General features: G+C 58.4%; 1 protein-coding gene across 4 annotated transcripts in view; it reads right to left on the reverse strand.

Annotated features, from left to right (window-relative positions):
- The window catches only part of GSE1 (Gse1 coiled-coil protein), a 355,660-nt gene that overhangs the window by 210,094 nt on the left and 122,722 nt on the right, over positions 1-22,844 (reverse strand). Inside the window, exon 1 of one of the 4 annotated variants that reach the window (XM_073308114.1) lies at positions 14,189-14,428. The exons of the other annotated variants lie outside the window; for them this stretch is intronic. Coding sequence (XP_073164215.1) covers positions 14,189-14,228 — 40 coding nt within the window. The 5' untranslated portion in view covers positions 14,229-14,428. Of the gene's footprint in view, positions 1-14,188; positions 14,429-22,844 lie in introns of those variants that run through there. 4 annotated transcript variants of the gene reach the window in all.

Here is a 22,844-nt window from a genome sequence, read left to right on the forward strand (position 1 = left end):
AATGGAGCTAACCCAACCTTAACCCAGAGATCACTTATCATTCAGGCTGCATCACGCATCTTGAAAGTGCAGACACAAAAATGTAATGTCATAACATTCGCAGTTCAATAACCTTTGCTTCACGAGACGGCTTGAACTGTCAGAGGAGCTAGGAGGTAAATATTTCAACGCACAGACACTGAATGCAAAGGCGTGGGGAGGGGGCCAATCCCGTGGGGAGGGGGGAAGGAAGGCAGAAGAGGCCTCTGGTTTTCTACGCAGCCTCAACACATTAACATGTCCCCACAGTAAATCCAGGCCAGAGCCAGGGGGAAGCTGCCGGGCGGATAAAATACGAGCAGATATAAAACCAGACACCTTTATTGTTCTGAAAAGTCTTCCAACAAGTTATGAATCCACAGCTTGACCCAACCCCATCATACTGTTATATGGCAGAAACAAAGCCAGCTCTTAGAATTAAGGCTCAGATGGGAGCGCCCTCCCCCGCTTCCCAGCCACAGCCTGGATGGTGCCATCCTTCTCAGCGGGTAATAATCTATAAAGCAAGTAAGCCGCCCATGGATCCTAGACTTGCAGCCATTAACCCCTTCAGCGCTGCAAGGTAGGTCCCGACCTCCCAATACCTAGAGGCCTGCTAGATATTCAGTGACACTGCACCCACCAGCTCTGCGTGTGCTGGGGGGAGGGAATCAATGCCAGAGGCAAGTCACGCTCCTGGTGCCAGCTGTCACCACAAGCACATCCCCAGGCCAGGGTTTCTCCGTCTTTAGCTCGTCACTTTCGAAGGCTCTGCATGGACCCCCGGGCATGGAGGACACAGATCCAACTGAAGCACCTCAAGGGTCAACAAAACAAGTGGCTCAAAAGCAACACAAAAATTGCTTCCCGCCCCCTCCAGGAGCCAGCTGCCAATGTGCCCCAGGCCCGGGGGAGGATCTAAGAGCCAGATTCACCCAGGGCCAGGCTTCCAATCTGCAGGGCCCTCCCTGATTTTAAAGATCCCAGGCTCCAGGGCACAGAGCCTGATGGGCCGGTTGCCCTGTCCTGCCACTGGGGAACACTACACTAGGAGGCAGTACCTCATATCCCCAGGCCAGCCCATCCCAGGATGATAACGCCCCCCCCATACACACACCTTCCCCAGCACAAGCTCCCCTAAGGATCTCAGAGACCCATATGGAAGCAGGAGAGAATTCAGTTTTAATTCTTTACAAATCAATTCTCTGTGGCAGTCAACTGGAAGCCCCCCTCCCCTGTCGGAAGCAGCTGGAAGGAGGCGCTGGCTTTATCTGATCCCTGCTATGCTTTTAGCTGCCTAGCAGCCACTGAAATAAACACCTGCCAGCCCCCCGGAGGGCTCCAGGAGAAGAAACTAGGTTAGTTCCTTCCAATTAGCCTTCCTGAGAGGTTACTGCGGCTGTGGCGTGTGAATTCCCCGCAGCAAGGGGTTAACAGATCCCAGATACCATAGAGCTATTAGTGTCCCCGAGCCCGCCACAAAGCACCTCTGGGTTAATGGAGGGGAGCCGGGTCTCTTCTCTGGTCAGGAAGAAAACCCTTGCGTGCCTATGAGCGGGAACACTCCCTGTCTCGGGACAGGCGGATGGAAGACACGGGCTGCAGGTCAGCGCAAGCCAGCTGGGCCCAGCCTCAAACCAGCTGAGGCGTCAGGCTCCCAAAGGGCCATTGGGTTCAGGCGCTTTCCCGACAAGCAGACTAAAAATGGGACAGGGCAGAGGAGCCAAAGGAGCCTGCAGTTCCGGGGGTGGGGGAAGGAGTGGCCCCTCTGGACTGGGGAGGTGCGTGGCCCTGAACTTGGCTCCAGGACATCAGTGCCCACCTGGGTGGGGGTGCTGCTTGGCTAATCCAAACCATCGGTGCTTAGAGGGGCAGTCACACTGCGTGTGAGGCAGGGTGGGGGCGGAGAAGCAGCCTGTTCTCCGAACTTGCCTCCAGAAATGCCACTGGACAATGGGATTTACCAGGCTGTGGGCTCTCAGTCGAGTTCACTTGCGACAGCAGCAATTCACTTGCGACAGCAGCAATTGCTTGAACGTCCCAGTCTGGGTTTGGTACCAATGGGCCGGGACTGGCCCCATTTGTCACCTACCAGAGCGCTCACGACATCTGCACCCATCTACAGCAGCTTCCACCGGAGGCTCTCGCAGCATGCCTGGACTGCACCTGGGAGGTAAGCCAGGGTCACTGTCCTCATTTCACAGGTGGGGAAACTGAGGCAGAGCGCAGTGACAGGACTTGCCCAAGGCCACACATTGGGTCAGTGGCCAAGCTAGGGATGGACCACCACTACTCTCCCTCCAACATGATACAAGTAAGTCAGAGCTGCCCCAGGGGTCCTGGCTCCCAGCCTGTGCTCTCACTACTAGGCCTTCCCTTGCAGCACCCCCAAGGATCCCCAGGTGGCAAGCTGCACCCGGGAGCTTCCATGCCAACAAGACAGCCTAGGCTTCCCCCAAGGACGGGAACGGCGCCCGCTGAAGCAAGAAACAGTTAAACGGCCTCCTCCCACGCCGGACGTGCAGCTACGGGCTTCGTCCCACCCTCCCCAAAACACCTGCTAAGGTCGCGTTGCCACGGGGCAACTGCTCAAACCTGCGCGAGGGGAGGGATCCACAGAGGGCCCTGTGAGCAAGAGGCTGCATGTCGGCTGCTTGGCAGCACAACAGACAGCAGCAGCCCAGAGCAGGTGACAGGCAAGCCGGAGTTTACTTTATTACAGGAAGCCAGTCTATAAGCATCTGACTCGGCTGTAACCAAAGAAGGAGCGAGGAGCTGGCCTGGTTTAACCCCGTCCTGCCTGCACTGGGTACACACCGTAGGCTGGCTGGCCATGATGACTTGGGACACATGGTCCCTTTATCCAAGCGCTCAACGCCCCCACTGCTGCGCATTATCCCCATGAAACCGGGGGGGAGCTATCTTAGGCACCCCTGAAAGCCAGTCCCTTATGTGGAGCTGCTGGATCCCCAGCACCCCGATAACATAGGAAGTAGTCGCTGCTGGGCCAGCAATGCCAGGAAGCCTGGGCTGGCGGAGCACCATGGCGCTCACAAAGCATCTCCGAGCAACTCCATTCACCCGCCTTTATGACAGGCCAGGCAGACATTACATTTTACTAACTCCATAAATATCACACAGGGCGCTCGTAAAGGGGCCCTCCGGTCGCGGGCAACTGCGAGATAAGCTGCTTGCCACTCTCGCCAGGCGTCCCACGAGGCTGCTCCGCCGCTGGCCCAGAGCAGGGGATTCCCCGGGGGGAGCAAAGGCAGCTGCAGGTGGTTGACATGGACACTCCTCAAGGAGGCCATAGAACTCCATGTGCCTTTCCCTGCCCCAGAGTCTGCTCTCCTCGATAACTCCCCCCTAGGCAAGCAGCTGTCCCGATTTTATAGGGACAGTCCTGATATTTGGGGCTTTTTCTTATATAGGCACCTATTACCCCCCCACCCCCATCCCGATTTTTCACATTTGCTATCTGGTCATCCTACTCCCCACTCCAGGGAATCATCACACACTGGCCCGGGGTTAGACCAGCACAGGACACCCCAGAATGCTTCCAGCTCTGCTGTGATGTCACAGCACCTCGAAGGGGCAGCTGGCCCCACGGGCACGACAGCGTCACCGTGAGCTGCCTACAACCTGGCTCTGGTTCCGAGAGCTCCTTGTCTTCGGCGCCTTCCCCAATAACTGCCCACCCCACTGTCTGGTTCCCGGAGCCTAACTAGAGGCAGGCTACTATGGAAGGGAGACACCCTGCCTGCTCACCGGGAAAGAGGAGGGGACTGGGATTCCTCCCCAGGCGCCGTACTGGGAGGCTGCATCTTGGACAAGCCCCTGGCTGGAGGGGTCTGAGACAGATTTAAAGCCCAACCCCCACCCGCTCTGGCTGCTGGAAGCGGGGAGAGTCTGTCTGTCTGTATTCCCCACTCCCATTGCTCCTGGCTGATGATGGAGATCTCTATTATTCTCCCTCCACCCCTCACCACCTGGCTCAGACAGCCTCTGTTCTGGGGCAGTCCTCCCCCATGGATTGCTCCAGCACTTGCGGCTTCGGCTTCCAGCATCCCTATGTAACCTGACATAGCTCTGGATCGTTTCCACTGCTGCCCACAGGGTTCGGAACAGCAGCAGCGATCCTGCACAGCATCTTGTTAATTTCTGCCCCTGCTTGGGTGAAGCAAGGGGCAGCCGGGGAGGCTCTGGAGCTGCCTGCAAACTCATGTTTCGATCAAGGTAGCTTAAATTGTTTCGCGATCGAGGCGGCTCAGCTCCCCACCTCAGAGCATATGCCCACTCCCACGTGATCTAGGAAGGTTCCCTTCTCACTCCTGGCGAGTGGATTCTTCAAGCCATACACAAGTATTTAAAGGGCCAGATATTCAGCAGGCATAAATCAACCTCACTCCATTGCACTCAATGGAGCTATGCTTATGCACACCAGCTGGGAGATCTGATCCATAAACTCCCCCTTGACAACCCTGACTGAAACTAAACAGGATAAATAATACACCACCCTTCTCTAATCACTCTGCTTTAACACTGCCTTCCCACCCCTCCCCCTCCCTCTGTCTTTGGCCCAGGCTGATTGTAAACTCACTGGGGCAGTGAATGTAGAGCACCGAGCCAGATACAGGGCTGTATGCCACACAAGAGGCATTCATGCAAGACTCTGAACTGGAGACAGCACCCACTTCTTCATGGAGACAGAGCCATTTGTAGGAGATCTTGTCCATGCGGAGATCCCTTGATGAGATGCCTCCCCGCCCCCCTTTCCTGTCCTCAGGGTCAAGCAAATCTTACTGAAAAAATACAAACATTTCTCCTTGGCAAACACTCCCTGAGAAAACAAAACCAGCCAGCACTCCCTCCCCTACCCCCGCTCACACACAGGCCCACTCTTCTGACACAGCAATTAGAGGGAGACATTAATATTTAAATATTGCCAGCTCCAGAGAAGGGAAATCAAATAAAAATGCAGGCGTGTCGGGAACGCTCTTCCACCCCTCGCAGCCCAATTAAATCTTCATGCTGGAGTAGCCGGTGCTGCAGAATTGCTACTTCTGACAAGTGCTGCAGAATTGCACCCCTTGGCCCCAGGGGCTGGCTGGGCAGTCACTCGCACCCAGCACCCGGCGCTCCAGGACTGTATCTGGGGGTTGGAGCACCACGAGGTCCAGCTAATGCTGCTCCTTGGAGTAGTTGGACAGAGTCGCTGAGGGGCCAAGAGACATGGTGCTGAGAGTCTGCAGAGGGGAAGGGAGGTGGGCGGAGGAGAGGTGCACGCACACGCCCTGGGTTCCAGAGCAGGGTAATGCAGCCAAGGGGAACAGACAGAGAGATCTGTGTGTGTGTGCACGCCTGGGTCACAAAGTCCAAGGGAGGGACAGAGCCCACAAGACAGGCAGCATCCTCCCCTCTCCTCTCCTGTGGATCAGGCACATCTCCCGATTTCAGGGCGGCTTAAGGCAGCACAGGGGTCCGGCCTAGCCTCTGAGTGGAGTCCAGCTTCAGCAGCCATACAGAGAGCAGCAGGAGACCATGCAGGCCACTGACTGCTGGCAGCCTGCTAACGGCTGCCTGACCGGGAAGGGAAGATCCAGGGGCTCAGAAGCAGAAGGCAAAAGTCTCCTTACCCCAGAGAGCAGAGGGAGTGTATCTGGAGCAGCATGAGGTAGTTCCGGGCTGCGAGGGAAGCTGCCCACAGAGCCCAGAAGGTTTGTTGGACCCAGGTCCCGTTTAGCCTCAATGCATTAAACAGGAAGGCCACTGCTCACCTCGCTCTGCTGCATTTGGCTGGCCTCAGTGTCACCGATGCTGCCAGGGAGTCACCATGACCCAGCAGTGTCACATGGGATGCCACAGCAGAGCAGTCAGGCATAGAGGACAGCTAGGCTAGTGGTTAGGTCTCTAGCCTAGAACTTGAAAGACCTAGGTTCAATTCCCTGCTCTGCCCAAGACCTCCAGGGTGAGAGTGGGCAAGTCTCTTCAGCCCAGAAAGCCTGAGTCCCCCAGCCGTTCAGTGGGGCTAACAGGCCTGCCCGGCCTCCCGCCCGGGTCCCCCAGCCGTTCAGTGGGGCTAACAGGACTGCCCTGCCTCCCTCCCGGGTCCCCCAGCCATTCAGTGGGGCTAACAGGACTGCCCTGCCTCCCACCCGGGGCCCCCAGCCGTTCAGTGGGGCTAACAGGCCTGCCCAGCCTCCCGCCCGGGTTCCCCAGCCATTCAATGGGGCTAACAGGCCTGCCTTGCCTCCCGCCCGGGTCCCCCAGCCGTTCAGTGGGGCTAACAGGCCTGCCCTGCCTCCCGCCCGGGTCCCGCAGCCATTCAGTGGGGCTAACAGGCCTGCCCTGCCTCCCGGGGCCTGTGAGGATCAATATAGATTGTGACACTCAGACCCTGCGCTAATGAGGAGTCTGTCTCACTAGGCAGGCAGAGCGGGGCTGAACCAGGACTGCCCTGAGTCGGGCCCAGCAGGAACTCAGCCCCTGGGGAATGACAGCGCACTAGGCATGAGAGAGAGACAGCCTGCTCCCCTCGCCTCCAGTTCAACCGCACAGAGGAACTGCCTTATTCGAGCCAGGTTTTTAGGGGGGAAGGGGAGATTCTGTATTTCCTCCCAGCAGGGATGGACAGACTGGGCTAGCCTGGCCGGGGACGGCGATACTAATCCAGATGGGCCCACAGGCCTGCTGTGACGCAGAAGGAGGCCAGTGCCCACACCAGCTGACTCGCTGGCCTCCTAGGGCAATTCCTCCGCCCCCCCACCTTGTTGTTGCTAGGCTGAATCACCAAGCAGGCCGTGCCCGTGCCCTGACTTGGCTCGTGGCTGCCGAGGGAAGATGGCGTGGAGCCGGTGCGACGTGCGGGCGTCTCCACCCAGAGATCAGGCAGGGGAATTTCTGGACTTGAGAAGAAGGGCCAGGGGAGGGGTGGAAAGGCCCAGACTTGCTCTGCTCCTTGTCCAGGCCGGAAAGGAAGCAGTAACCCAGCTCTCTGCCCCCTCCAGAGGGCAGGAGACTCCCCTTTTCACAGCCTGCACCCACATACTGCACAGTCAGGGAGAAGGAACAGGCGAGAGCGCCCGCTGCGGGGCCCTCCCCCCAAATCCCCAGGGAGCTGAGCAGCAGGCTCAGCCCTTGCCTTCCAGCTCCTTTACACCGGGGAGATCTGCTTCCTTCCCCTGGGCAACAGGCACCTCCCAGCGGCATGAAAATCAGCCAGGCTACCGCCAGCAACCACGGAAGCAAGGCAACAAAACATTGGCAGATGTTCCCTCCTCTGGAGGCTGGTGCTACAGGGCAGTCTGCTCCAGCAAGAGCCTGATCCCGCTAGCCTCAGCCATGCATCGCAAATCCCCGGGCGCTGGGAAGGGGGAAGCAGGAAGCTGCCACTGCGGGCACCTGACAGGCAGGAGCTAGAGACGCCGCGGCTCTAGGACTTGCCCAGTGATGCCCACAGCAGGCTCCCCCTCCCCCCCAGCCCCCAAAATAAAACAGATGTACATGCACACCCAGCTCTCCTGAGACATGGCCCTAGGGTCTGCTCACAGGGGCTAGGTGGGCTCAGGGACGGGGAAGCTCAGGTGGGTTCCCCTCCCAGCAATACTCAGCTACACCCTCAGGCTTGAAAAGCAGGAGGAAGCACCCCAGAATCCCACACACACCCTCGCCCCACCCCCACGCATGACGCTTTGGGTCATGCGTCAGGAGCCAAGGCCATTGGGGTTCAACCCAAATCAGCAGGATGGGGGGCCTGGGGATACGTCCAGGGCCTGGATCTCCCACGTCCAGACACTGCTCTGCAACGGGAACATGGGGAGAGAAACCCCCCAAATGTGCACTCCCCCCACCCATGATCCCCTTGGAGGAATGCAGTGCCGCCAACACCCCCTCCTCCGCTTTCCTGGGGCAGGACCCTCCTCTGGTGCTAAGAGGCTGTGTCAGAGCAGTAAAGAGGATTTACTGTTAAATGCAAGGGGCTTTAGAGGCAATAACTTTCCCTCCTCTTGACTTAAATGGATTTTAAACTTCAAAAAGGATAGAGAGGGCATGCTGCCAAGCGCCAGGAGCGCAGCTTGCTAACTGAATGTCGGGTCAGCGGCAATCTCCGAAGGGATGACCCCGCGGGATGGAAGCACTAAGCACTGCAAAGCAGGAAGGATTGTGGGTAACATGGAAAACAGCTAACAGCGCTGATCCTCCCAGGGGCCTAACACACTCATGGCAGAGCGGGGGGGGGCTGATCTGGGGAAGGGCATGGCTGGGGCTCTGCAGGGCCCTGGCATTACCTAGAGCCAGGGTCTCAGGTGAATTCAGGAAAGGAGCTCCCATGACAGGGCTGACAATGGTGCGAGAGTGAGCAAACAGGGAAAGGCTCCCTAAGTGGGGGGGTGGGGTCGGCAGTCAGAGCCCTGGAGAACAGGTTGCAGGGAACAATACTGCACTGGATCCTGGTGCACGGAGGGGACTCCTCCAGCTCTAGTTCTGTGAGGGATCAGAGTGGATCTAAGCCCTAAGAAAATGGTGCCCCTAGTGGCACCTGGACCATCCCTCACCCTCAGGCTGGGTTCAGGGGATGGGCAGAACACCGGCCCGGTGATCCCGACTGCCTGGCCTGGCCACCTCATTTAGCCTGCCCACCCCCCAGGCTCATGCCATCATCAGATGCCCATGTGGAAAATGAGTTATAAACAGCTCCCGGAGTGAAGTTCCAGACACAGAGCTTTCCAGAGGAAACGAGCAATGGCTAAGGCAGATGATGGCAGCCAGATAAGGCCTGGCGGGAGCAGGGGACCATGCCTCACTCTTCTCAGAAGTCCCCGAGATAAGGCAGCCGCTGTTATCAGCAACAAAGCAATGGGGCAGGTTTCCTCTTCACCCGATAGTGCAACCACCCACAGGGGACAGGGGAGGGGATGGGGAAGCAGCAGTATCCAGCGGTGCTCACCTCCCTCCCCCTCTCCAGCTCCCCCCAGGCTGGGAGGCTGACAGGCAGCCCTAGTCAGCAGGGCAAGGGAAGCCATAGCACAGGAAGTACTGCCTCAAGGACAATCCTCTTGGCAGCTCTCCAGGAGCCTGCTGGGGGGCCCACAAACACACCCAAGTATACGACCCTCAGACTCACATGCAAACACTCACACAGATGCATGCAAAGATACCCATGCAAATACCTGCACGCCACAACAGAGCTACACAAACGAGGACGCACGTGTGCACACACAAGCTTTGCTCGGGTGGCAACCAGCAGCACCGGCCTCCAGAGACGCTGCTGCCCGCTGTAACATGACATGTAAATGCAGCACCTCCGCTCTTCTCCTTGGGGTTTCTACTCTGTCCCCCTCCTCGCCCCACTCCACCCTGTTGCTAATCCTCCATCCCCTGCAGGCTCCATGCCGTGGTGCCCAGCAGGGGCTCCCATTCAAACCTCCTCAGAGAGGGCCACCTGTGGCTTAGTAAAAATTTCTGGCCCATTGAGTGATTAGAGCTCACAGACGCCCCCCCTTTCTTCCCTTCCCCTGTTTCTGGGCTACCATCCAGTTTCCTGGCCAGAAACAGAGAGCAGAGACAGCTCGCCTCCCACAGCTCCGAGAACAGATCTGGGGTTGTGTTCACGTGTCCCACCAGCGCAGACCACACGGCACAGTGAGGACAAGAGCTGCCGGCTTGCAGTCTGCGCGGGGACCTAGCATTGGGGAAGCCAGACCGCTGGCTCAGATCTGCAGAGAGGAAAAAAAAAAAAAAACCCAAAGACCCAAACAACTAAATCATAGCCCTGAAGTGACAGGGAGGAAGAGAGGGGCAGTGTCCTGACTGCTCGCCAAACCCAGCCATTTAACCTGGGAAAGCAGCAGCTGCTGCAGCCAAGTAAGGACACCCATGGCCTATTCCAAGCTACTGGGACACCGAGACCCTGAGATCCAGGCACACATGGTGAGACGGGTGTGCATCTTGCCACATGCATGTGCAAGCAGGGCTCTGCTCCCACACAGATGCAACAGTGCACCATGAACACCAACTTCACAGCCAAGGAGCAGGCCCTCAACCTCTTTGGGTGATGGGGAGGATATTTACCGCCCCACCCCCAGGGCTGGCATGAGGCTTCATGAATGAATAATACCTAGCCTTTATGTAACACTTGCCATCTGCACAGAGGCTCCCCAGATAGCCCTCCCAGCAGATGAATGAGGCATGTTTGCAGGTGGAGAAACTGAGGCATGGAGAGATGAAGTGATTGACCCAAGGCTGTGCAGCAAGCTGGAACTGGGACCAGGAGTTCTGACTCCAAGTCTCCTGCTTAGTCCACTAGACCAGGATGCCTGCCACAGCACAGAGTCAGTGTCTGCAAGAGGCTGTGGAGATGGAAAGTGCTATCTAAGCGCTCCGCGGGATCACCCCCACATGGCCCAGCGATCAGAGCTCTGTCGCCAGACTCCCATGCCAGAGGCACGGGTCAGCTAGCTGGTGTCTAGGCTCCCCGGCTGGTCAGGGAGAGAGACAGAGTTGCGGTCAGCTCAGGATTCCTACGACACTGCACCGCAACCCAGTTATTCTGTCCCACCGAGAGGTGGGGGCCCAGCAAGACCCCGAGTCTCACATGAATCTCCCAAACTCTCCTCTCCACCTGCTGAGGGACACCTGGCCCCATTCAATCCCACATGCTCACTTCACCGCTCTCAGGAGGGGACTGTACCCCCAATGATGCAGAGACCAGAGCTACACCGGCTCTTCCACTGGGAGAGCCAGGGCTCTGAGGCCCCAGGAAGGAGCAGAAAGAATTGAGATTAAGAATAGCCCCCACCCGCACCCTCTTTCCTCCCCCTGAAACCTGCAGCAGCCCCGTCCATGGCCCTAGCATGTCAGGAAGCGATAATGTTCTGCTTCTCCGGAGCTGCATGTCACATCCCAGCCTCCCTCACACCCCCACCAGAGACAGCAGGAATCCTGGCCTCCTGCCAAAGCCACTGTCTCCACTGTAATTCCCTTTGCCCTGGAGCCAACACACACACACTTAGATACAGACCCGCACGCACACCCCCCCCCGACAAAGACACTGGCATCACACAATCACACTTCCCCCACGGATACAGGGACATGCACACACATACGCACTCCTCGACACACACGGTCCCAGATACACAAAGACCTCAATTCTGCACAAGGCCGAGTGCCCCCACCCCATGTGACCCCTCACAGGATCAGGCCCACAGAGCGCTGGCTGGAAGACAAGGGGAAGGGAAAAATGCTTCAGGAAACCCACTTGACTCGTCCGAAGGGACAGGACCAAGAGACGCTCCACGTGGGTAGGGCTGTGTGGAGAATCTCAGCGACGTGAAACTGGCTCAGCCAGGCCGACCCCATCACCAGCATTTACAGGCCTGTGATGGGAGAATCACACACACAATCCCGGGTTTCCCCTCCTCCCTCCCCCACGCCCATGCCCACGCCCACAGAGTCACCCACACCCACTTCCAGAGTCACCCAGATACACCCCACACACGCCAAAACGCTCCAAGCGACACCAGCATGGACACACACTCCCCCGCAGGAGCAGGTGCTGGATGGGCTAATTGGCTTTTCCATCCCTTGCTCCCATCACACCCATCAGGACACTCCTCGCCCATTCCTAGCCGCTCAGCTGTTCATACTCCCAAAAACGCACTGTGCACACCCATTCTCACCCTCGCACCTTGCTGGTGCATGCACACACGTGAGCTCTCACAGCCAGGTTGCCCACACACAATTCCCCTTCCCCCAACACACACCAACATGTCCCAAGCCCGTCCCCATTTCAGCTGCCCACCTCCCCCCGGTCCAGGATTCATTTTATGTCAGACTAAACCAACCCAAGCGGCTTCCTGTTGCACCTCCTGCCATGAGCTTGCTCGTGCCCGACCCTCCAACCTTCCCCACTGCTGCTGCCACCCTTCCCCCCCGCAGTCAGGGCTCCCCTGGCCTAACCCTGCCTCTGTCCCGTGCCCGCAGTCCCTAGGTGCTGCTCTGTGGCCCCAGGGCAGCGAGACTTAGAGAAGCCACGGTGAAGGCAGGGGCAGAGGAGGATGGACGGGTGCCAAAGCCAAGGACATTAAGTGTGTCCAGTTGACTCACAGAGGGCCCTTTCTAATAGGACAGAGAAACAGGAGCCTTGTGTTGGCACCAGCCTTATCACAAACAAACGCTGGGAAGCGAGTGGAAGGGGGTGGGATTCAGGGTGCCAACACCCAGCAGCCATTAAAGCATGCTGCAGCTGCCCTTGAAAGGCCAGTGGCCCAGTGACTCTCGAGCCCCCAGGGCGAGGGGCAAGGCCAGCTGGAGAATGTCGGGCCCCGGCAGTTGAGCAGGCCATGAGATGAGACATGTGGGAGCCGGGCAAGAAGCAGGACTTCCACCCCAGGGTAATGACCTCACACCATGCAAACACGGACACACCATGCGACATCAGGTTTCCGGTGCGAGACTATAGAGGTCATCAGAATAATCCTCTGCCCCTCCTTCTAGCCTGGGTGTTTACAAACAGTTCACAACTCCCTCTCAAAATTAACATTGTATGTGGGTAAACTGAGGCACGGGGACTTACCCAAGATCAACACAGTGCATCAACAGGAGAGTTGGGAACAGAAACCAGGAGTGCTGATTCACTGCCCCCTGCTCCCACCACCAGGCCCCACACCCAGATAATATCTAGTGCATTTCATCAGTAGATCAAAGCTCTTTACAAAGCAGGTCAGAATCATTATCCACATTTCACAGATGGGGAAACCGAGACACAGGGAGCAAAGTGACTTGCCCAAAGTCATCCAGCAGGCCAGTGGCAGAGCCAGGAACAGAACCCTTGTCTCCCAAGTCCAAGTGCAGCACTCTCAGGAGTCCTGTCGCCCACCCCCCGCTGTAGCCATTAGACTGCATCCCATCCCAGAGGCATGAGTAGAACCCAGGAGTCCTGAGTCCCAATACCACACCCCACTGCTTGGATGGCACAGGCTGTAGAACAGAAAACGCAACTGAAAGCAACAACATTGCAAGTCTTGACCCCTTCAAGGACCCAGTTCAGAGGTTGGAGGCAGATGAAAATGGAGACGGCACACTTCAAAGCAGGTGCTGCTGACCAGAACGAAACCACAAGCAGAGAGTCAATCATTCGATGTCCACAGGTCCCAAGGAGAGGGAGACAGGCAAAGGCACGGACAAAACCGCAGCGACCCCATGCCACCCCCAAAAGCCGAGATCGCTGGCAGAGCAGTGGCCAGCTGTGGCCCCACACTACCCGCTCCAGTGACATTCCCTCCTGACCGTAGGTGGAAAGGACACCCAGCTATGGGCAACAGTTCCCCATTGGCCCAACAGGGGGCAGCAGGAGGAGTTTCCCATCCCAGGTAACATAAAGCTTTCCCTCCCAATTTACTCCCCACCTTACTCCTATTGTGTGTTTGAGGGGAATGATGCAAGCCAGGTCAGTGCTGTAGGGGCTGGGGATTCTGCAGTAGGAGCACAGGGGTACATGGCACAGCAGGAGGGGGTACACCCAGACATTACAGACCATATCAGTCCAGTGGTCCTTCTCTAACACTAGGCAGCATCAGCTGCTTCAGATGAAGGTGCAAGAAATCCTGCAGTGGATGGGGTTATGGGGCAGCCTGCCCCCAGGGGAAGTTAATGGCTACTTATGCCCTGAAGCTGGAGATCTCATAGGGCTTATACCCCTTCTCCTGTTTAAAGTACCTACGGATGTTCTCATTACCCCCAACAAATGTCCAGTCCTGCTAAGCTCTTGTCTTCAGGGACATCTTGTGGCAGGGAGTTCCACAGGTTAACCAGTGTACTAAGTATGCAGGGGTAAGAAGCTGTGCAGCAGGGTTGGGGGGGAAGCCTAGGGACCCTGGATGGATAGAGTAGGCGCAGAGAGGGTGTGGAGGGGGGCAAGGCAAGGCAGAGGGGGTCAGGCTGCCTTATCAGTGTGCCCCCATCCCTTCCCAGGCGCCCCACAGCCAGCCCCTTACAGTAACCCAGAGCGCCTGGCCAAGTCCCTAGGCGGCCAGCGAGAGTCCTTTAGGAAACCCCCCCAGCTGCCCTGCAGCCACCACCCAGCGCTGCCCCCGCCCGGGCCCGACGCCACGGGGATGGGGGCCGCAGGCAGGAGTCTCCCCCCACCCCGGGGCCCCGCGCAGGCACTCACCGAGCGGGCGCACCTTCCAGCGGCGGCTTTTCTCGTCCATGGGGAGGGCTCCGAGCCAGCGGCGGCTGCCAGCGGGGACCGGAGGGAAACTTTCCCCCGCCGCCTCGGGGCGGGCTCGGCGCGTCCCGGCGGGCGCGGGGGTCCCAGCGCCCGGGGGCCCTGCCCGGCGCTCCCGGAGCAGCAGGAGCAAGGCGCGGGCGGCTTCCCCGACACTTCCTGCTTCGCTCCGCGCCTGCCCCGGCCGCCGCTCCGGCTCGCCGTGACTCACCGGCCCGCGGGCCCCCGCCGGCTCCCCGGGCCGCGCCGCTGCCGGGGAGGGGTCGGATACCCGGGGGGAGCCGTGGGGGGAGGGGTCGGATACCCAGTGGGGGGAGGGGTCGCGCTGCCGGGGGGGGGAGGTCGCACACCCGGAGGGAGCAGTGGGGGGAGGGGTCGCACACCCGGAGGGAGCAGTGGGGGGAGGGGTCGCGCTGCCGGGGGGGGGGAGGTCGCACACCCGGAGGGAGCAGTGGGGGGAGGGGTCGCGCTGCCGGGGGGGGGGGAGGTCGCACACCCGGAGGGAGCAGTGGGGGGAGGGGTCGGATACCCAGTGGGGGGAGGGGTCGCGCTGCCGGGGCGGGGGAGGTCGCACACCCGGGAAGGAGCAATGGGGGGAGGGGTCGCGCTGCCAGGGGGGGGGAGGTCGCACACCCGGAGGGAGCAGTGGGGGGAGGGGTCGCGCTGCCGGGGCGGGGGGGAGGTCGCACACACGGAGGGAGCAGTGGGGGGAGGGGTCGCGCTGCCGGGGCGGGGGGGAGGTCGCACACCCGGAGGGAGCAGTGGGGGGAGGGGTCGCGCTGCCGGGGGGGGGGTCGCACACCCGGAGGGAGCAGTGGGGGGAGGGGTCGCGCTGCCGGGGGGGGGGAGGTCGCACACCCGGAGGGAGCAGTGGGGGGAGGGGTCGCGCTGCCGGGGGGGGGGGGGAAGGTCGCACACCCGGGGGGAGCAGTGGGGAGGAGGGGTCGGCTACCCAGTGGGGGGGAGGGGGCGCGCTGCCGGGTGGAAGGTCGCACACCCGGGGGGAGCAATGGGGGGAGGGGGCGTACAGCCGGGGGGGCACAATGGGGGAGGGGTCGTCGCACACCCAGGGGGGAGCAATGGGGGAGGGGTCGCGCTGCCGGGTGGGGGTCGCACACCCGGGGGGAGCAGTGGGGGGACGGCGCGCTGCTGGGGGTAGCAGTCGGATACCCAGTGGGGGGAGGCGGGGTGTCACACACCCAGGGGAGCAGTGGGGGGGAGGGGTCGGCTATTCACTGGGGGGAGGGGGCGCGCTGCCGGGTGGAAGGTTGCAAACCCGGGGGGAGCAATGGGGGGAAGGCGCGCTGCCGGGGGGAGCAGTCGGATACCTAGTGGGGGGAGGGGAGGTCGCACACCCAGGGGAGCACTGTGGGGGAGGGGTCGGATACCTAGTGGGGGGAGGGGCGCACTGTCAGTGGGGAGGTCAGGTCACGCCATGGGACAGGGAGGGTAGCACTAGCGGGGGGGGGGAGCAGCAGGGAGGGGGGTCATGCTTGGAAGAGAAACACTTGGTGTTGTCACACAACTCAGCGGGGGGGTGCCCATGACCCAGGGGCGCAGTGGGGGGTCGCATTTCTTGGGGGGAGCAGAAATGGTGCCCCCCCGGCAGAGCAGTGGGGGGATAGGGGCACACACACCCCAGAGCAGTGGGCAGAGGAGGGGAGCACACACCCCACAGGAGTGGGATGGGGGCACACACCTCACAGAGCAGTGGGGGCATGGGGGCAGAGGTGGGGGGCGCACACCCAGGAAGCAGTGAGGGGGGAGGGGGAATCACATGCTCATGGGGAGCAGCAGCCAGTGAGAGAGGTCGCATGCTTGGCAGGGAAGATCCCCGGGGTGTCAGCAGCCAGCCAGCCTGGGTGTGGGGCACGATTGCAGCAGAAGCGGGTCAGGATTCAGGAGTGTGGGGGCAGTCATTCTGGGAGGGAGGTACTGGGGGAGGAGCTGGCTGGTCCTGGACAGAGCGGGGGTGGGCTGAGGGTTGAGGAGGGTCAGAGCTGCTCCCAAAATCCATTTAGCTCACTTAGAAGAATTCCTGCCACTAGGCCTCTCCCAGCTTAGAGACCTCCCCAAACAGCCAACTCCCCCAGTGACCTGCCAGATACCCCCAACGCTCAGAGATACCCCAATGACCTGCCACGGAGACCCCTCAAACTCCACCAGAGAACCCCTAGCCTCATAGGAGAGCCCCCAAACCCAGCAGCCAGACTCCCGTAAACCCCTCACATCCTCAGAGATCCCTGACACTTCTCAACCAGCTCTCAGACCCAAACTGCCTCCAAAGATCCCTGCCAGACACCCCTCACCCCACCCCGCAACTGGGCCATGCCCTGGGAGACACCAGGCTGGGCCCTTCGGCATGAGGGTGGGAGGAACCTCCTGCTGCTTCCCCGAGCCCAGGGCAGGGCTGCTGAGGAGCCATCTCCCTCGGAGGCCTGGTGGGCACCCGGTGAGGGGGCACTCAGAAATGCCAGTGCACCCCGTTGCAGGCGGAGGGCCTGGCGCCTCCAGGAGCTGTGCAGCACTGTCTGGGTTGCCACTAGCCTGCACCCTGCAGAGATAAGGGCATGTGGGGGTTTGTTTGCTCCCCACAGGGAGGGAAGGTGGACGGCTGTGTGGGATGATTTCTCACGCCACCTCCTGGACAAATGGAAGATGACAGCATGGGCCCTGAGCACGCTCCCAACACGGCAAGGCAGCTGGGGTGCCAGGGGTCCCCCGAGTTCAGGAATGAGTGGGAACAGCTGATGAATGCCGCATGGAACATATCCAAAGGAGGCTGGAGAATCCCAGGGGTCTGCAGCCACTGCTCTCTGAGGTATTGCTCTGAACCTAGCAGTAACCAAAAGTCACTAATACTTAGCATGTCGCCTTCTGCGCACGTACACCCGCCAGGCGCCTCCAAAACATCCACTGAGCAAAATAACCAACCAGTTTGGGGACCCTGGTAGGTTGCAACCCGGTCCTTAAAATGACAAGGGTGCTGCCAGGGCTGATGGGAAGGGAAAAAGGGGGACAATGGGAGGTCAGGGGAGTGACCCCAAAACATCTGTAATGGCTGTGTAAATAAAGTTAAATGGGAGGGAGTGTGACCCCTTCAAGATGATGTACCAGGGCCCCAGATTTCTCTCGCCAGACCTGGGTTCCGATCACTAATCCAGTCACCACAAACAGCACTGGTCTGGCCCCCTGCCAACTCCAATCTCAAGGCTTCCCCCTGCAAAGTCACAAGAGGGACTGGGAAGAAGTGCGAGGACATGCCCCATAGACTGAGCTTGCAGCAGGTTGGGCTGCCCCATGCATGGTGAAATGGGGGCAGCCCAAGGCACCCTGTACTGCTGAGATCCTGCCTTATCAATCCAGTGGCTTCCACTGTGCTCGGGATGAGTGACTGACTGGCCAAGTCCCTCCCCTGGACAGGTCTGGCACAGGTGCAACAGAGCGAGTTGAATGCCACACAGAACATATCCAAAGAGGGCTGCAGAATCCCAGGGGGCGGGATTTTTGCCATTCAGCTGCCTGACACCCCACCCCCAATGGAGGGATCCCCCTTACTCCTGTCACTCTGCCAAGTAGGTCCTTTTCCCCACCTGATGCTGGAAATGAGCTGCCACTCAGCATCAGCCCAGCGTGATCCTTCATCAGAGGCAGCTGTCTGCTGATGGCCAGAGGCGAGCATAATGATGCAGCTCAGCTTGGGATCAAGGGACCAGGAGGCAGCCTCTTGTCTTTGACTAGCCCCAAAGGGGCCTCTCTCCTGGAGCCTCCATCCCCATTAATAGCTCTCAAAGCCCTGTCAGTGGAATTATGGCAAAGGACTCAGGCACCGAGTTCTACTGATCCGTCCCCAGTGATTCCAGAGAAATGGACATCTATTGGAAGAGCAAATGCATGAACCCTCTGGCCAAAGCTCAGCAGTGTTCGGAAATCTGGTGCATCACCAGGTCTGAGCTCCACTTACTTCACCTGCCTTGGTCTGGACGGCCACCAGTATGCCTCACATCATAAGGGAGACGAGTCTGGTGGGTTCTCAGCCTAGGCCCAAGGGAAGATTTGTTCAGCAACAGCAAACCACTGCACCATTCTATCCAACAGCTGTATCTCAGGTAACAGGGATGCCACAGGACAGTAGGGGAGGGGGGGATATTGTAGGCTTGCCAAGACACTGGCTGCAAAAACGACAGGGCCCGGATATTCCACTATCCCAGCAATAGGTGCATTAGAAATGAGCTATGCTAGATAGTCTCCTTCAAACCCTGCACCCCTTCCTAAGCCCTACAGGAGCCCCTGTTCCCCGTCAGCACTCTCACTTCAAACCCCTTCTCCCCCTTTGCTTCCACTGGCTTTTCTTCCTCACCCTTCCCCAGTTCCTCTTCCTCCAAAGGCCCTTCAGCTGCATCGAGCCTGCCACCCCAGGTGTCCTCCACACTCCTTAGCGCTGGTTGCTCCAGCACTCTCCTTCCCCCAACTCTCTCTTTCTTTTCTATTTTAAATTTTTATTGCCATTTTTTTTAAGAATACAGAGGAACAAATGCCCTTATCAGCAATTCTCACAAGGTATAAAGAGATGCTTTTATCTCACTGCCTTTACTCAGCTAGTGCGAGCCAATGCCTGTTAATTTTTTAATTTTCCTAGTGAATGCATGTGTGGCTTCGTCAGCATATATTATACATGCACACTCCCAGAGAGTCACGGAGTATGTATACACCGCCAGGAGAGGCAGATCTGCCAACGACACCCACAGTTAAGGTTGCTCAACCTTTCCCCTTATAAGACCCTGTTTCCAGTTGCTTAGAACTTTATCAGTTCTAATCATTCGGGTGACATTTTCAATGCAGGATGGCTGCCGTGGACTATTTAAAAAACAAAAATGTTTCCGCTAAAAGAGTCCAGCCATTTCCGCGAATGAGATGAGGGAAAAATACTTGTTAGAAAAATCTTCACAGCGGTTTCACGGAGACGCGCTAGCACCCCAGTGCTTAGGAGCAGGGACTTGATATTTGTCCTTTACTCTACCTAGAAACATCCACCCACATCCGGCTGAATTATGACCCTCTGAAAATTGCCATTGCACATGCTCCGTTAGAGTCTGGCAGCTAAATTCTCCAAAGCCGTGGCCGGAACTGAGCCTGCTCCATCCTAGCACTGCAGAAGCTGAGCAGCCCTTTTCCTGCAATTGATTCCCCGCATGGCTGGGGCCGAGGTGGAGCCAGGCACCAGAAGTGAGAGAGGGAGACTTTATGGTGCTCTGAATGCGCCTTCTGCTGGCAGTCCGGAGGAAAAAGGAGGGAGCAGCTTGACTCAAATGCAGATGGATGAAGACAGGAGCAAAGTAGGACAGGGACAAGCTTGGGGGGAGGGGACAAGAAACACAGAGGGGACAGGACCAGAAAGGTCTGTAACCACTAGAACACACTCCCCTCCAGAACCTAGAATAGAATCCAGGATTCCTCAATCCCAAAATTCTTCTGCTGTCAACAAACAGCTGAGAGTCCCGCTGGCAAAATGCGTCTCTCTTCCAGTCTAGTGACTGGCTGACCTAGAGGATAACAGCCTACTTCCACTACTAGTTACTCAATTAGCCCAAGTGGTATAGAGGTCTATGCTGTAGATCTAAAGATCCCAACCCTAATGATGACCCAAGTTTGGGGTCAGCGTGGTTCCACACGAAAGTACTCTTGATTTTTCAGGGCTTTTTTAAAACATAGGAAATCTCAACTAAAAACTACATTCAAAGGACATTACTGTTGCAAAGTCAAGCACTCAAAAGTTGGAAAATGCCAGAATCAAGGGTGCCTGTGCAACCGTAATTCGGCCCCCTTGTTCTATACGCATTATGATTACAGACTTCAATTCCATGATCACATATTTGTTTCCACAAGATCCCTGCCTCTTTCAGTGCACCGGCTGGACCTGCTCTGGGGGGGAATCAGGGTTGTGGAGTGAATGAGACAGGGAAATGCAGGAAGAGAAAGGATATCCTTGTAGTGGAGCCAGCTGAACGTGGCCCTGGAGAACTTGATTTTATCCTTAGCACTGCTACAGAGTTCCCATGTGACGCTGGGCAAGTCACTATGGCAATAAGCACCACAGAAAAGTCTATGAAGAAATTAATACCCCTGTATTTCATTTAATGCGGGGTTCGGATGGTGGGTGGGAAATAAGGCCTGGGACCACATGCTGAATGAGGAAGATGGAAAGAAATAATGAATAGCTGCCCAGTTCATCCTGTGTACTGTATGAGGCAGTAGTCCTGTGCAATTATGTAATTAAAGACTGGCATAAAGCACACTCCCTACTATATACCCAGCATGAGTTACTCTGGGGTGTTCTCAGCCTGAGACGCATCAGGGTGGGGCACGAAGCTGCAGTGAACCAGCTGCAGAGACTAGTGGCAGCAGGCCCTGGGGGCCAGTGCAGCATGTGTCTCCATGTCTTTGCAAAGCCTGCCAGCTTGCAGGGAGGTGAGGCCCTGGGCCTTTGGGTGGGTAGCACCTCTAGGCACTCTAAACCCCAGAATTCTGAATGCCTCCGGTTCAGGTACCCACAGCATGCTAGAGGAGAGACAGGCCTCTGCTGTAAGAAATACAAATAGGGATTCTCACTGAGGCTGCTGGATGCGGGCAGACCCCATGTTTCTCTCTGGCACCCAGACTGACTAGCCCAGCTCGAGACACCACGCAGGGCCCTCCCTGGGTCCTGGCCTGGACTCAGCAGGTGTGTACCGGGCCACTGTTCCAACTGCAAAGTGCCTCGCCATATTAACAGAGTGGGTGGTCGCAGGTTCAGCTCTGTCTTCCTGCCAGCACACCCTTCATGGCAAGGAGAAGGAGCATCTCTGCCATTCAGCAGCTTAGAGGTGAGGCATGGATTCCCCTGGTCTGTGGCTCTTCTTGGAAGCAGCCAGCACATTTGCAGCCATCCAGCAGCTCCTTCTCCTACCCTGGCAAGTCTCCCATTGCACACGGGGCCTCGCTAGTTGCCCCCACCTGCCTGCAGAGTGAACCCTGGAGGGGCACACCCCAAGGTTAAAGCCCTCCCCACTCTGTGCTAGCCCTATCTCCAGTGGAGTCCGCTGGCACAGGGAGGCTCAATACGCTCTGTGCGCTCGGCATGATGATCTATCGCGGCACCTCTAGCTGCCAAGGCTTAATCATCCTCACAGCTAGGCTGCTCCAGCTAGGACTGCTGCCCGGGAGGCCGCAGACACAGAGCCCATGAGAATCGGAGTGCCAAACAGGGAAGCAACACAGACAAGAGGTAACGCATGTGCACACAGACGTACGCAGCACTAAAGCGGGTGTCCGCTACATGGCCTGCGGCATCCAGGTGTCTCGTGGACAGGGCTCTGGGGTGGCGGATAAGAAGCCTTCCCCCAGAGGTCACAGATTCAAAGCCAGGTTGCCCAGCGACCACGTGTCACTGCCATCAGATGGCACAAACTTGTGGGCAGAGGCTTTATGGCTCTCCCTCATCCTTCATCCTGCTGCGCAAGTGCCCCTCCCCACTCATCGGTGGTGTGGGGAAGGGGCAGGAGATCCCCATGCACTGGGATCTGGAGTGGGAATGTGAGCGCCCTGGGACAGGGGCTGCAGATGAAATGTGGCAGGCGTCTAATGAGCCATTAATCAATGTCACCTTTGCCCAGCAGCCGATGGCAAGGCAATAAAAGCGGGGCTGGATTTTCCAGGCCACAGCTCCCATCTCGCTTGGCTGGGAACAGCTTGCAAATGGTGAGGGCGCCGTGGACCCCCAGCCCGGAGCGATTTCTGAGGAAGCGCTGGGGAGCTCCAGCAGGGGTAGTGAGAGCCCTGCAGCACTCGCACTAGCTGGGAGTGAAAGGATAATGCAGCTCCCTTGGGCAGGGCCTGTGGAGGTGGGCTAGGAATCGGAGCAGACAAGCTTTCCCCGGAGTAATTCAATGGTTCTGCGTCCAGCCAGAACGAGTGTGAGCGGTGGCAGCGGCACCTTCAATGGACGATGCTGTCTAGGCTCGATTCGAGACGGGGTGAAGACTCGGGGGGGGGGGGAAGGGAGGGGGTCTGGGACCATCCAAGCCAGCTGGCCCATGCCTAGTCAGCCCCCAATCATATCACCAGCTGCAGTCATACAGAATACTGGGCTGAGTCCCATGGGCCTGATTCAGGCGGCGCGGTCCAAGAAGCTCTGGCCCAGTAACGAGACCCTCTGCCTTGCCTACAGCCCCTTCTGCTGAGGATCCCACAGTACCTTTGCACGGCTGGGCCTGGGGAAAGCCGGGGAAAGCCAGGGACTTGCCCAAGGCTGCTTGGCTGGTCAGTGGAAGAGCCAAGAACAGGACCCAGATCCGTCAGCCCCTCAGCTTGACCACCCTCCAAACAGAGAGGAGCTCCCCCAACCCAGGCAGCTACAGGCATTGGCATGGAAACAGGCCCACGCAGGGCTCCTTTCATTCCCTGCCTGGTGCACCTGCAGTTCCCCCGCACGACAGTGCCTCGCTCTCCTGTTCCCCTCTGCCAAGAGCTGGAGTGGGCGGCAGTCTCCACATCAAAGCAGCCAGAGCGCCAGGAGTCTTCCAGGGCCACCGGGAAGGCTGCTAACAAACAAGCCCAGCAT

This window comes from Lepidochelys kempii, chromosome 12 (assembly GCF_965140265.1).
Source record: "Lepidochelys kempii isolate rLepKem1 chromosome 12, rLepKem1.hap2, whole genome shotgun sequence".
NCBI lineage: Eukaryota > Metazoa > Chordata > Testudines > Cheloniidae > Lepidochelys > Lepidochelys kempii.